This window comes from Camarhynchus parvulus, chromosome 2 (assembly GCF_901933205.1).
Source record: "Camarhynchus parvulus chromosome 2, STF_HiC, whole genome shotgun sequence".
Taxonomy (NCBI): Eukaryota; Metazoa; Chordata; class Aves; order Passeriformes; family Thraupidae; genus Camarhynchus; species Camarhynchus parvulus.
This window is the reverse complement of record NC_044572.1, coordinates 35,723,667-35,739,433: the sequence shown is the minus strand read 5'-3', so window position 1 is coordinate 35,739,433 and position 15,767 is coordinate 35,723,667. Positions and strand designations below refer to the sequence as shown.

The 15,767-nt window shown below is 39.7% G+C and overlaps 1 protein-coding gene across 1 annotated transcript in view; it reads left to right on the top strand.

Moving 5' to 3' along the window:
• RFTN1 (raftlin, lipid raft linker 1) overlaps window positions 1-15,767 on the top strand; it is a 96,694-nt gene that overhangs the window by 6,617 nt on the left and 74,310 nt on the right. The window contains exon 2 of the mRNA XM_030971848.1: window positions 3,743-3,898. Coding sequence (XP_030827708.1) covers window positions 3,754-3,898 — 145 coding nt within the window. The 5' untranslated portion in view covers window positions 3,743-3,753. The remainder of the gene's footprint in view (window positions 1-3,742; window positions 3,899-15,767) is intronic.

Below are 15,767 nucleotides of genomic sequence, written 5' to 3'. Positions count from 1 at the left end.
GGTATAGAAAGCCAGGATAAATATATGTGGTACAGTAACCTTAAGCATGTCTTACAGCAAGCTAATACACCTGAAAATGTGCACTGGAGTGAGTTTAGATTACTTTGAATGCATCAGTGATGAACTTTTCTTACAGCACTCTTTGATAACTGCAATGTAGAAAATGAAGAAGGGGAATAATGTCCTGTTGACAAGTAGATTTGTAAGTGAAAAGCAAGGAGATACTTTCAGATGATGGTGGGAAGACTAAACAGCACTAACTTTGCTGTGAATGAAAGGAAGAAGGTAATAACTGATATTAAAAGCCTTTGAATGGTTATAAAGCAAGCTGTCCCAGAAGGACATTTGTGGGATAACTTTGAGCAGAATTTGGTGATTGAGTGATGACTTGTCATACACACATCATCAGTATATTTGAGAAACTTTTAAGAATTCCTACCTCTCTGGAATTATTTTCCTACTTAGAGTCCTCAGATAAAATAGGAACTTAATTTTTGAAGATTTGTTTTCTACTGCTGTGGCATGTGTATTCTAATTACTGTGGAAAAGATTGTGATGTTGTGAAACCTAATTTTTGTCCCCTGATCCCTCATTTTTTTCAAGTGGAAGCATCTTTTTTCATCATCCTTTTCCATATGCCTGCTTTAAGTAACACAACTGCCTATACTTACCAAAATGTGAGGAAGCCTTTATCCTCAAGGATACTGTTTGAAGTTTTAGCTAAACAGCACAAAGGTGAAAATCAGTCTTCTACGAAGCAGTCACACAGGGAATTAGTAACACAAAAAAGTGTGTTTTCAGTCCATTCCCAAGTGGGCAGGTAGCTTGTGCTGAATGACTCGTGAGTTCTCTCTGTTCGCCGAGGTCATTGCTCACATGAGTAGTGAGGGTGGAGGAGTTTTTCTCCAAAGGGCTGAGAAAATGTTTGCTGGAGAAGCACAGGAGAGTGTCTGTGGCTGCTGCTGGAAGTACAGGCTTTTATTTTTTAGTACTTTTGCCCCAGTTTGGGAAAGAATGCAAAACACTCTGCAATGTGAAATGCAGAGTCCCCAAGGCCTTCTTCTGCAGCCATTGCTGTCTAAGAGTCCTGTGGATTTCTGACTATTTGTGTAACTAAAGGTTGCAGGCACTGCCGCAGAATGACCTCTGAAATGGAATTTTTTTTCCTTACAAAACGCTGTGTACTTATGATGTGTAAGAATTACTGGGCAATTGCTGAAACAAGAAATTTGGTACACTTGCTAACACGTACTGCTATTTTAATTCATCCTTAGCACAAGTATGCTGCTAGATGTGTTCCATTATAGCTCATGGAAAAATACCTAGTGTCTTGTTAGGCTCATTAATATGCAACACATGTTTATGTATTGAAATAAATAACATTTTAGACTGAAGCAAATAATATTGCACAGGCAAAAGAGGAAACTGCTGTATAAATGAAAGAATAATCTTTTAATGGTAATAGTTGTCATTACAAAAAAGGTGGAAAGTATCACTTTGGGAACATAAAAAGATCATGAGGATTTTTAACTTTAAATTCCAAATTTAAAAAAATGAGTCTGCAAACCTCAATTTCATTGATAGAAATTGTTAAAGTAGTTTTTACCTTTCCTTCAAAATAATCAGGGAAAGTTGTTTTCTGCTGGATGAATCCACCAAATATTGAAACTTCAGGAACACAAATATCACATAATCTGATTTTCTCAATGCTAGAGGTCTTTGTAGCAAATGTTTTTTCTGCTTCCTCGTTCTGTGTGATCAAATATTTACTGTGTTACTTTTTTCAAGTTCAATGTGTTGTTCGGTCCTATTTTGATATATTTATTAGAGACTTTGCAGGAAGATGTAGGTGTGCATTTATGGACTTTGCGCATGATAAGAAGGTGGGTGGTATTGCTGAGCCCAGAAAAACTTTCAGCTCTTTCTTCCAGGGGTGCTGGAGAATGGGGTGAGGCTATTACTGAGCAGTAGAAGCACAAAGGAATAGAGAAAAGTTATGAGAGATGCGTTGGAAACTTCTCAGTTAGTTATGTTGGATAAAAATAAGGAGAAACAGATTCTTTGTCTGCTTGGAAGTTGACAGTAAACTGTGAATGTGATGATTCAGCTGTGAATGATGATTTTAGGTGCAGTAGGTGTATTATTTGCACTAGAGACAGGGAAGCATGAATGTTATTTTCATAAGCCTTGTTAGGATCTCATTTTGAGCATATGGCCACCTGTGTTCATGTAGAGAAATGAGAACAGTGATGCAAATGAGAGTGAGTGGGGTGATGAAGGGACCACAGACCCTGTCTAGGAAATGGCAGAAAAGGCAGAATGCATTTATCATAGCAAAATACAGCAAGGGATTTGGGAACTATTAATAAGAATGATTTTACAAGGAAGTATAAGGAAGGAACAAAATTTATAAAAGTTAAACCACAATATAAATAAAAATGTAGGTAATTTTTTGCAAGTGGTTACCAAATACATTGGGGCTGTATATTTGCCTAACTTTCTAAGCTCTTGGGGGCTGGAGCTGTGGCATAAGCTTACGAGCAGCTCTTTGGGGATGGTGAACCTGAGCAAGGTTTTCATTCTCTGCTTTAGGTTTATAAACTGTCAAGGTAAAGGCAGCTCTGATCTGTGCCTGAACTTTCTCAGGTGCTCACTGCTGTGTGTCACAGCTGGCAGGGAGGCTGTGACACTCACCTTCCTGGTGTTCACACTATATGGATCCCATGCCTTTGAGCATCTGGGGGGGCCTGTGGGAGCCACTCTTTGGTACTGGATGTTTATTCTGCATTTCCCTCTCTGTTTTCAGAGCATGACTTTGTCTGTGTAGGCGGTGGCAGGATGTTGGGTGGTTGTGATGAAAAACCTCAGGTACCTACCTGATGTGTCTTCACACTTTTTGTTTTTGTACTCGATGCTGGTTGAAATAATTTGCCTGAGCCCCACCGGTGTTGTTGAGAGGAATTAGAGGGTTTGGATCACCTGAATATTTTCAGCAAGTAATTCTTCCATTCTTTCATACCCAGATGAGCTATAATGTGCAGGATATTGAGAAACATTTAATGTGTAGCAGGAATGGTTGTCAGGAATAATCCTTTAAAATGTTGTGGGCTGGCAGCTTATTAAAGAGAACTAGATTTATCTAATGCAGTTCTGTGGCCAGGTGCCTCTTCTGTTTTGAAGACAGATTTGTAAAGTGCCATTATCTCCTAAAAAATGACGTGGGAGGAAGTGAGGTTGTTCTGTAAATGCAGGTAGTTCTCTGCAGAGAGAACTTGCTTTTTACATTAAATTACAAGACTGGATATTAATTTGAATATTACAGAGTTCTGTGTAAAAGTTAATACTAGATGCTCTCTTAGTAACTGCATATATAGAAATTGTTACTAGGCTGACAACCTTAGTATTAGCAAGTTATTTTACATTTTCAGTTACTTTTTATAATGGAATGTGTGTCTTCCAGAGTGTACCATTGAATACATTTGAAAGTTGCAAAATACATACATTAAACTGTCAATTTTCCAATAAAATAATAGTATGCCTGAGGGTAGATATGAGTAGTATAATCTTCAGTTACTGTCTGAGCATTTATTTGATTACATGATTTTATGTAGTTTGTAGGCAGCTTGCATTTAAAAATTAAAAATCACCCTAATGTACTAGTGTGGGTCATGAAACCAGAAGGAAAAAACTCAAAGTTAATAATGTTTATCCATTTTCCCTTTTCCCTACCTCTTTGTATCAGGAACTGCTGAAATGGGTTGTGGATTGAACAAATTAGAGAAGCATGATGAAAAACGACCTGGTAATATCTATTCAACTTTGAAGAGGCCCCAGGTAGAAACCAAAATAGATGTTTGCTATGAATACCGATTCTTGGACTTCACTACACTAAATGATAGTAAGTACATAATATTTTTCTTTAGATTTTTTTTCTCTATTAAAGTAGGTGTGTTAATTGGTCCATAATGTTTTCTGAATAGTAGTTAAGCTCTTAAAATGTCTTCAATTTTTTTAAGTAAATGCCTTTTCTTCAGTCATAATGCTTCCATGCAGAGATCTTAGTGAGAATTTTGTGTTAATTTTCAGCCTTATAGCTAGTTACAGGGTATCAGATTTTAGGTTTTTTTACCCTTCCCCCATTATCAGATTTGTTTTCTTTGATTTTTTTTTGTGTTTTTACTCTGAAGTGGACCTTTGTTTCCTTAATTTGCATCTTGTCCAATTTTCATATGGTAAAGCAATTCAGATCTGCAAGGTTATATACTTTATTGCTTTATTGCTCATTTTCCTTGCTCCCCTTGTGCCCTCTGGGCTCTGTGAGAGGTATTTTGAGATGCTGAAGTTAGTGTCTTCAGTTTTGATAGCTTGCCATAAATAACTCTTATGCCGTTATAGATACTTACAGGTGCACCCATGTAGGTGGAAACAGGATAGTGGGAGACACTGAAGACCTAAAATATCAAAGGGATGAAGATTCAATTTCATGCATTTTTTTACCTTGGTTTTTTTTCCTTCAGTCTGAAGTAGTCTGGTTTTAATTCTTGTGGCAATCCATATTTATTCTGGTTTTTTCCTTGCTGATTGACGTCAAGTGTCTCTGCCAGTATCGCTCACACCATTGCCTGTGCCCTCTTTCACTTCAGAATTAGCCTGTTCTACAAGCAATTACTCCTCACACCCTTTGGAAATCTGAAGCTTGAGCAGAAGGCTGGGACCTGCTTCTTGCTATATATAAAACACCACAGTACCAAAATCTGCTAGAGCTGGCGGGCAGGATGCCAGGTAGAGCCTCTGTGCCCTGCAGTGTGCTGCAACTTCTCTTGTTTTGCAAGTCAGGTCAAAGGAGAAGCTGGAGCCATGAGTCTCTCATGGTGTGAGACAGAGAGCTGCTGCTGGTTTGTCACTCGATGAGACACCTCGTGCAGCTCAGCACATCAGCCCAGAGTAGTGGGAATTGATTGGGTCTTAAAACCTGCTGCCAGCAAACTTGAGTTTGAAAAAGGTGGAGGTTTAGGACAGGTGATTGGACAGGACTGTGCTCTTGCAGGCAGTTGTGAGAGTTGAGAAATTTTGTCTTTGCAGACTTTTGAGTGCCTGTCTTCTGTATTTGTGTTCTCTTATGTTTTTTGATACACTAATTGGGATGCACTGCTGTTATTGAGAGCACCTAGCAAACGGTAGAGGAATTTTTTTCATGTTTATGTATTGCAGTTGTTTCGACATTTATGTGTTTTCATTTCAAAGTGAACTGTTTATGTCCTTTGATAGTTTGACAGCTTTTACTGAGATGTATTGCAAGTTGTGTCATTAGCAAAAATGAATTAATATTGAGGACACATTTCTCTGGGCTTTTCTGGAATGTTCATCACTGTTCTGTCTGAGTGTCTCTCAAGCTTTAGCATGTGCATTATCCTGTTCTCTCATGAAGTCTCATCTTTGACACTGTGGAGGAAGAATCAGTACTTCTGGTAGCAATGTGGCTTGCCTCAGGCACAGAGGATGTCTGGTAAAAAGAGAAAAAGTTAAACCCAGGCTTTCTAAGTCTGATTAAATGCATAGGTTTGTTGTAAAGCATACTTGTATATGTTTTTCTTACTCATCATAGATTGTTATAATACGATTTTAGGAGGGATGGCTTTAAGGAGACTGTTGGTAGAAGCACTTTTATCAGATTCTTGGGCTTGCCAAATAGCATAAGCTCTCCAGCTCCACTGAGTTCTGCTTTGGCATGTTGTATCCCCATCACTCCAGTCTCTGAAGATGTCAGCAGATAGGCAGATGTGGGGGGGGATAGAGTGCTGTTCCTGCTCTTTTTCCTTAGTTATCATTTATGACTATGTGCTCTGCTCTCAGGATTGGCAGTTCCCTCCCTGTTCTTGTCATTGGCTGTGTGAAGGCTTGTGTTGCACTATGTGGTGTTATGACATTCCAGGTTTTCTGCATCATGACTGGTTCATTTATGTTTTTGCTGAGAAATAACCTCTGAAGATAAACAGAGTTAACAATGAGTGTTTCTCCTATATCTGTGTGTGGATTTGGAGGCTTCTAAGAATGAAATGCTCCTAGAGGTGTAAAAAAACCCATTTGGATTGTGAAGTCTGTCTTCTGTGAATCTACTTTAGCCCTTCCAGTGTGTATGTATATGATATCATTTTTTCCACAGGTTTTCTCCTTCACTGGGTTTTTAGAATGAGCCATGTTAAATTATGAGTGGCTACAGAGTATTTTATTGTATTCTTGTGCTAGGCCTTGTTTACAAAGCTAGTGAGCCTGGTAGTGCAGACAGGTACTCATTTTTCTCTGTAGCTTTTCTATAGCAATGATTGCTCTATATCTCTCACAAGTCTTTAATCTTAATGGTGAAAAGGAGGTGATTATCTGCATGTTGCAGGTGGGAGCTAATTCACAGGTTACGGCCAGAAGTTTTCCAAGTTCTTAGCATTTCTTCTTGTGTTCCAAAAGCAGCTCTTGTTGACTTGAGACATAAAGGTGTATACTGGTCATATTTGCAGTTTAGAACAGCATGTATTTGCAATTTTGATACTCAGATGATGAGAGATCAGTTCCAGAATGTGGCATATGTTTAAAGTCTTTGGCTGGCTGGTTTTTTTGGGTTTTTTTTGGTAAGTTTTTGCAGCTGTATGTGGGGAAATCCTGCTCCCCTCTTTTGCCTCCTGTCAGCTCTGTGAATTGATTTAACTTGTGTATCTGGCAGGTTATGCAGTTTTTCTGTTTGGTTATCCTCTGCCATATCGGTGTCTTGTGGAAGGGTCTGAAGAATGCTGGAGTTGGTTGAAGTAAAGGGAGCATATTGTCAGGAAGAGAAACAGAACCTTCTTTAAATCAGCTCACACTCTTATGAACTCACAGAATCACTGAGTAAGCTTGGAAGGGACAACAATGGGTCATCTGGCCCAACCTCCCTGCTCAAGCAGGGTCATCCCAGAGCACATGGCACAGAATTGAGTCCAGATGGTTTTTGAATATCTGCAGTGAGGGAGACTCCACAACCTCTCTGAGCAATCTATTCCAGTGTGTGGTCACGTGCACAGTAAAGAAGTTCTTCCTCATATTCAGGTGGAACTTCCTGTGCCATTTCTGCCCATTGCCTCTTGTCTTAGTTATTGGCATCACAAAGAAGAGCCTGGCTCCATTCTCTTCACACCAACCCATCAGATATTTTATACACATTAATGAGCTCCCCTCAGTTGCGGTTCTTCTTGAGGCTGAACAGGCCCAGCTCCCTCAACCCTTTGTTGTAAGAAAGATTCTCCAGACCCTTGACCAACTTTGTAGTTGTCTGCTGGACCTGCTCCAGACACTCCATGTCTGTCTTGTACTGAGGAGCCCAGAATGGGATGCAGCACTCCAGTTGTGGCCTCCCCAGGGCTGAGCAGAGGGGCAGCATCATCTCCCTCGACCTTCTGGCAATGCTCATTCCCTCAGCATCACTCTCTTGAAAACAGGATAAAACTGTCCTGACAATCATTTTTCTGGAACGTTAGCTAGAAACTTAACTTTGCTTGCTTGCTGTCTTTGGTTACTGTTTATCTTCTGACATGCACAGCTAAAAGAATGTAAGAAAATATGCTCCTTTATTAGATTTTTTTATTATTTTCTGAACTTTTGCCTTGCTTGACACTGATGCAGATGTATGTCCAGTGGAAAACAATGTTTGATCACTTACTTATGTGCTGTGTAAATAATGCATAGATGCAAAAGACAGATTTAAGGTTGCAGGTGTAAGCTTCATTTTTAATGTTGCCCAGTGTTAGAAACTGATTTACTTGAAAGTGAAGTGGCTATGGAAAGACTATTCAAGCTTTCACGGAAAACAGGCTATGAAGAGCCCATCAGTTTCCAGTGTGTGCCACAACACTGATAATCTGCATGGTTCTCTAGAATTGAAGTGGTTGGATTTGCCACTGTCCTTTACTTTTTGAAAAAGCATGTAAATTGCTATCAGCAAAGGGTTATCTAGTGTAGATTGGCACTTGAGGAGTAAGGGGCACTTTGCTAAGACATTTCAGGCTTGAGGTGGGCATGCTTGTTTTGAGCTGTCTGCTTTATAAATCTGCTTATGAGCCTGATCTTTCTTGTTTATGTTAAGGTGGCCTCTTCCAAGAAATCCATGTCTGTCTTCTGGGTTGTCCCTTGACAGTGTCATTCTGTGTTCTATTCTTTAGTCATCTGTACTGTCCAAAGCTTATGGGCTGCTTTTCTCCCCCAGGTGAAACCACATCTGTTTTCACCTAAATCAAATTGATAAAATCATCACACATTTTTACTTGTGAAGAAGACATTACTATATTTGTGAATTGGGTGGCTCATTGCTGGTTCAGCAAAATGTCAGAAGTGCAGAGGAAGTTGTCTTCTCACTGCCCTAGAGACAATACTAATGTTAAGTTGTAATGACTGAATTCTATAACAATAAAAAACCCAAGGAAAATAAAAGAGTTGCAGCAAACCTTTTGCCACAAAGCTGGAAGAGACAAATTAGGGTCTACTCTATAATACTTCAGACCTTTACTATAAAAAAACCCCAAACAACAAAAGATTGTATCACCTGCCCAAAAGTCAAAAATTCTTTCTATTTTCCATCCTTTGCCTTATAAAAAAATGTGATGAAGAATGATCATCTTATATCTCTGCTATCTCCAAGTTTTACTGGAAATAAGAGGCAAATGGTGAGCAAATCTCAGGAGGATATGTGCTGGCAGATGGAATAGTCTTAAGCAACCATGTTTTCAACAGTGCCTCTATGGGGTAAGCTGGTTTGTTTTGTTTTGGAATTTTGTTGGAAAGAGAAATATTTCAATAATCTGCATTCCTTCCTTGCTCTTATCTGATCTACTTATTTTGGAAAACTGTCCTTGCTTTGACAGATCATACAGAAACTAAGCTACCTTATTCATCGTCTATTTCTTTTCTTTCACCTCTTTGGTTATGATGACCTTCTGAGAAAAAACAGGAATCTGATAGTAATTTCACTTTTCACTTCTCAGAATAGTGTGGAATTTTTTGGTGGTTAGGGGAATTTTTTTGACTGACTTGATTGGATTTTTTTTTCTGTTTTGCTTTACATTCCTGTAGTATTTCATTGGTTTGATGAGTTACGATAGGTTTTGGCCTTGAATAAAGTTGGCATGAAGCATATGCTAACCATGTGATGAGAATGGAATGGGGTATAAATTTTTTTTAAATGGGGAAAGACTATACTCTGAACAAGCTATTTGTGCTGTAAAACCACTAAAATCCAGATGTTTTGATGGAATGAAAAATAGCAATACTTCACATGTCCCAAAGAAGTTTTTAAGTTATGATGTGAATACATGAACATATGGTTTTTATCCTGATTGTCAATTTGTCTCTTTAGTAAAAAAAAGAAAACCAAACAAAAACAAACCCAGAGAACAACATGAAGAAAATTATTTTAAAGTAAGGTTATTAATTACATTCTAACATTCCCATCATATTTTTTGCTTGAATGTTGTAAGTGTTGTAGTCTAAGGAGATGTATTTTACCAGGACAGTACTCCTAGTTTAATAAATTTGCTACATACAGGAAACCTTCTTATTTGAGGCATTTTTGGGTAGGTGTGTATATATATATATATTTGTGTGTGTGTATATGTATAAAAAATTTGAAAGTGTATATAGCTTTGAAGTTCTGACAAGCATATGGATACTTTACCATCATGTTTTGGAGGCAGTCATACTGCTTAAAAGCCAATTACTATAGTATTATTAAAACTGCTGTGGCTGGGTTTTTGATTTTTATTGATTTTTTTCCTAATACAAGACACAAATGATGTACTGATGGACCTTAATAGAGGACATTATTATATTAGAATAAATAGTTAAGTGTATATCCATACTGAAATTTTTATTTGAGATTAAATTTCAGTTTTGGCTTAAATTAATAGCAGCTCCCTCAGTTTTCTCCTTGGAGAAGGAAAGAAGTCTGATTCAGAATTAAAAGTGTCATGCACTGGAAATTGTGCAAGTAGAGGACAGAGAAGCATTTTTCCTGTAAAAAGTGTATGCATTTTTGGTCAGGAAATTCTTTTTGCTGTAGAACATAGTACTTGTTGATTTCAATGTTACCTTCTCTTCCTATCAGTAATTTTTACATTAAGCAGTTATTTGTGCCTGACTTCTGCTTTCTGTTTCACTTCACCATTCACCTGGGGAAAAAACCCAAAACCCAAACATAAAAAATAAAAAACTCCAAGCAAGTGGCTGTGTGACTGAAAAAAGAACAAAACCTGCAACTCTGCATTTGCAGGTGTGATTTGATTTAAGACTAGTAAAAGCAAATATTTCCCCATTGGCAAAGTTATTTGTTTTCATTTCTGCAAGCAGAAGAACATAAATTAAATTAGCATTTGAGTTTTGTATTTCAAGTTGACCAGATCTGTTACCACCATTTAGTCCTCAGGAGTGATGAAATAAAATTAGCACAGCAAAATATTGTTAGGTTATTTATGAGATGTGATAACTTGAACCAGACTATGTATAGATTGCCTATAACTGACTAAAACAATCCTTCAGAGCAGATTAATGTCTAGCAGGTTCAGAGCAGAAAGATGATGAGCAGGAGAGGCCAATGGATTACTGCTTTATAGCCCAGGTTCTGCTAATGCTTCCCCTTTCTTAAAGCTTTGTCCATGTGCATATCTCATTCAACTTATTTTGATTATATGTATGTGATCTAAAGAACCAGCATAAAGGTTTTGCTGGATCTGAGCTTCTGTCCTTTCTGTTAATGCAAATATGAAGAAATGAAATTTTTTGACTTGGTTTTCTGTTAGAAGTGAATTCCAGTCTGTGGCAATACAGAATCACAGAATATTCTGAGTTGGAGGGGACCCCCCAAGGATCATTGAGTCCAATGGCCCATGCAGGGATCAAATCCACAGCTTTGGCTTGCTCCAGCCAGCTGAGATAATTTCCAGTAACCCTTCAGGACTTGCCACTTTTAAGTCACAGCAAAATGAAATGTTCCTGCTGTAGCAGTTTATAAAAATCACTTGTGTGTCTCGGGAAATTTGCAATTTGACATAAAAGGAGCATTCCATATGTTGGGAGTTTAATAAATGCCATAAATTACATCATAAATGTAATTGCTGGAAAGAGTCATTAGATTTGAACTTTACTGTTTTTTAAATAAGGATGCACAACTGTGAGATGTATTTTAGTTTTTAAGTGGAAGCTCTGCTTTCCATAATTATTGGTTGTATCTAGATCCTTATTGTGATAAGACTGCATGCGCTCACTTTTTCTTCTAACATATGTGTATATATATATATATGTTTTGTATCTGTACATCAGTGAGGTGTGCAATACACAGACATATATATCATTGAGAGGAATAATTCCTGGGGATATGAGTCTTCAATCACTTAAGTTTTGCTTTATTTCTACACTTAATTATACCAGAACGGAAAGTGCGAAGAGCTTTAGCTGAAGTCCTGTGATGACTGTGACAGAACTGGGAATAAGTCCTGGGTAGTCCATTGTGCTAGTGGCTAGGTCATGGCCTTCAGAGCAAGAAGCTGGTCAATAGTATGAATTAACTATTCTAGCCAAATGTTAACAGCTACATACCTGCAGAAAAGCTGTACCATTCACATAATTTCAGATATGAAAAAGCCTAAAGTTTGCAGGCATTTCTTGTCCCCTCAAGATCCAGCTGTACTGTGACATCACTATTTTGTGTTGGAATAATACATTATAGACTAGATGAAACCTTAGATACAATATGGTATGTATGTTAGAACATCTCAAATATGTTAAAGAATGTAAGTATGATGTGTTTCGGAACTCTCTTTTCAACTTGTGCTTGGAAACAGTTTTGGTTTAGATGCTTTTATGGAATCCCAAGTGCATCTAGTGATGTCATAGCCACGCTTTCTGTGTGGACTCTGCTTGTGTATTTAGACAATGGGTGTGTGCAAACCAGAAATGGACTAGGGAGGAAAGGAACATCTGCAGGATGTTCTATTTATACCTGTTTCACTTTGTCAAAAAATGTGTATCACAATAGTCATGTGGGTACTAACTTTCTAGTCTGCACCCATTCTTAGAATGAAGATTGGGTTCCTATAATACTCCATTCTTACCATGCAGTCATTCATTTTATCTACTCTGTGAGGGTTCTTCTTAATGTAGTTAGCGAGCTCTTCCAAGAGATACATTTCATCATCACGTGTACATGAATGCTGTAATTCACTCACATCATGGAAAAGTACAGATAGTGTCTAAAAAGAGTTCTCAACTTCTAAGAAACCTTTTCTTTCTCTCAGCAACTCAGGAACTGCACGTGATCTTTCTGAGTGGCTGTGTCTTTTCTTTGGCCTCTGGCTTTGCACATTTTTCCAATCTTCATGTGGTTTTCATCCTCCTGATGCTGTTCAAGAGCCAAGGAGCCAGATTTGGCAGTCTGCAAGGCTGGCAGACAGGCATTTCTCATGGAATGGTGAAATTATTAAAGCCAGAGGTTTTTTTTTTTCTGTTTTCTCAGAATCAAAACTTGCCCTGTGTTTAACTGGAGCAGGAGATCACACAGTAACTTGAAATAGTAAAAGTCTCATGGTTTTACTATGAGAGAGAAGTGATTAAGAGTCATCGCTGTGGTAATCTGCTGAGTCTTTTTAGAACTTGTTGCTACAAATTCCTTGACATTATCCAGATAAAAGATAATATACAAAATCTATGCAGTGCTGTAATGGACTTCTTAACATATTTACAAAATAAATTATTGTTGTTTGGCTAAGATTTCCTACAAATTAAAGTTTAGAATTGGTTCATCCTGAGTGGAGTATAGCCCCTTTGAGAAAAAAGGAACTTTTGGTGTCAGCTGCTCTTGACCTTGAGATAGTGAAAGCACCAAACAGATATACATTGATTGTGCAGGATTTTTAAAAATGTTTGCATTTACATTCCTCAAGTTCCAATGTGAAGAAGAAAAGTCTCTGTTCTGATGGAAGTGGTGTCAACATTCAGCTGTTTCACATAGCCCGTAACAGTGTCTTGGTGGTTCGTGTCCAAGGGTCCACGCATCAGAGGACAGGCTGGTGTCAGGCTGTGTCTGAAGCCAGTAGTGTGGGGCAAGAGGAGCAGACAGCCAGGTTGGGGCAGTTGCTTCTGGGGAGTTTACACTCCCCATTAAATGTGTTTGAGGGTTTTACTTTGGACACGTCGTGTGCTCTGCTGTACGCTGCACATCCCACTGTATATGTTTCAGAGCAACCTGCAGGGAAGGTATCTGCAAAATGCTCCTGGTCTGGCTTTGTGCCCTTCTGGGGGCTACTCCAGGACACGTTGGTTTGTCCCAGCGTCCATCTCACGCTTATGACTGTACTCGTCATTGCTCTGCCCAAGTGACACTTCTAAAGAGATTTCACATTCAGAAGCATGTCTGATTTCTGTTCTACGTCTGTTCTGGGTTTGTTTTCTGTTAATGCATTTTCATACATGCTGCCAGTGCAGCTATTGCTTGATGACTTCTCTTGACTTCTTTTTGCCACTGGCAGCTGTGGCAGCTACTCTGTGAGCACACTCCAGATGGGTTGACTGCCTTCTGCTTCCTCCCTAGTGTTGTCTGAGGATGAAGACACGGACAGTGTTTTAACCTTTACAGGTTTTTGCTCTTCTGTGTGCTCTGCCCTACACCCACTGGGGAAGGTACCATGGGTGTGGGACACAAAGTTGGACTGGTAGGGCTAGTGCTTGCCTCTCCGGACTGGGAATGGTGTAGTAGGTCAGAATTTGCTGTTGTACAAGCTACTGCTGTGACTTTGCCATTGTTGGATGAAATTCTGGGAGTCCAAACCTGTGTTCACAGGTGTGGCTGTTGCCCTGTGTTGTCCCATGATTGCAGTACCTGTTGGTCAGTGGTTAGGCAGTATGGGGAGGGGGGACAGCTTTGCAGTGTCATCCTGCAAACATTGTTCCAAACACTACTCTTGCAGAGAGGCTCAGAGGAGCTCAGTGTCTAGAAGAGAGGTGATCCAGTCTTTTCCTAGTGGCATTTAGCTGTTTATCCCTTTTATATGGGCATAGTTACTTTGTCTCTTGCCTGACTTTCAATGCCTGTTTTGACTTTTTCTCCCTGTTGGCAGGTGCCTTTGGCTGCTGATTCAGTGGCCCTCAGGAATCATTACAGACTTGGGACTGAGTTTTTTGCTAAGGAAAAACATGGCTGAAAAGTAGCAGCAGCACACCATGTGGAAAAAGGGAGGGGTAAGAGTGAAACTTGTGCCCTTCTCTTATGAGAAGTGATAAAGGAGGGAGAACTGACAAAAGGAATGGTGAGAAAGTCTGTCCTTCTGCTCCCCTAGCTTCTAGAGAGGAGATAAAGGAGAAGGAAGGGAAATAGTACATTCTGATCAAGTCCTGCAGTATGGAGATCATCTCCCCTCTATTCTCAACAAGCAAACATGTATTTCTCCCTGGGAAGCATCTGTTCTTTCCCTGCTTTTCTTTCAGCTTACAGAGGAAATGGCCTGCCAGTCCTCTTCCTAAGCTTTTGGCTGAAGCATCCCGTTCAGAGGACCATGCCCTGTCAGCTGCTTGATAGGCTGTCAACACTCAGCTGACATGTCAGCTCATATGAAGCTCCAAAGGGTCTTCACAGCCAGAATCCTTCAATCCTAGAAACTGCCTCCACACTCTTTCCCCCAAAAAAAAAACTCACCAAAAAAAACCCCCGGCAATCAAGATATCTGTCAGCCTTGTGATGAGCTGTAACATCCCTAGCCCAGGCTCTGTGCCATAGCATTCCTGCTGCTGTGCCCCAGACAACACAGACACTTTAGACTTCTGCACTGAAGAAGTGGAGTGGAAGGCACAGCTGCAGCTAAACAGCAGTGGGGCAGAAAAAGAGTTCAAGTAACATATTGGCTAACTTTATTGTCAGACAAGATGAACGTGGCCCAAAGTTACAAGTAAAGTGGTAAGAAAAACATGGAGAAAAAGTGGGATCTGGAACTCCAGGAGCAGGGACAAAGAAAAGGAAAAAGGATGATGGGGTGCTGATATGGCCTACACCAGAAACATTCCCCCAGGGACCAGCATGACCAGAGAATTAACTGGAACAAAATTTAACTCAGCTTTGGTGCCTAGCATTGCACCTAGTCATGGAGAGAATGTGAGAGGTATGCACCCTGTCTGTGGGCTGCATGTTGAAATGGGGGGAATAAAAGCAAATCTTCCAACATCCTTCCATTGAATACCAGCAATTCAATAGCATTGAATTGTTGAAATGGGAAATAAAAGCAAATCTTCCAACATACTTCCACCTCTCCTGGTACAAAATGAGGCCTCCATGCTCTGGCTATCTCTGCAGCAGATCACACACAAAGCTGAGAAGAGTTTCAGGGGCAGGACCACGTTGGTGCTGCTGTTCCCCTAAGGGAGTATGGGACCTGTTGACTTTTCATGAGTGCAGTAGGAAAGGGCACTGTCCTGAGGCCTCTGCCACCTATGTCTTCCAAAGAGGTGGAGCCACCCTGGCCTGGACCAGTTGTGGGTCGTGGACATGGAGACTCCCCCCAAACATTGTGTGTAATGCCATTGCTCTGTTCTCCTGGGTTTGGACAGGGAAGGGATTTCACAGCAGCACCTCGCTGTGTCTGGAAGCCTAAGAGGGAGGTGTTAGCTTGACACTTACTATGCCCTGCTCTCTTGATATGAGCACTCATGAATGGTGGAGAGAGGAAAAAAGGTCTTCAGAAAGGAGTGGGCATGAGGAGAAAATAGAG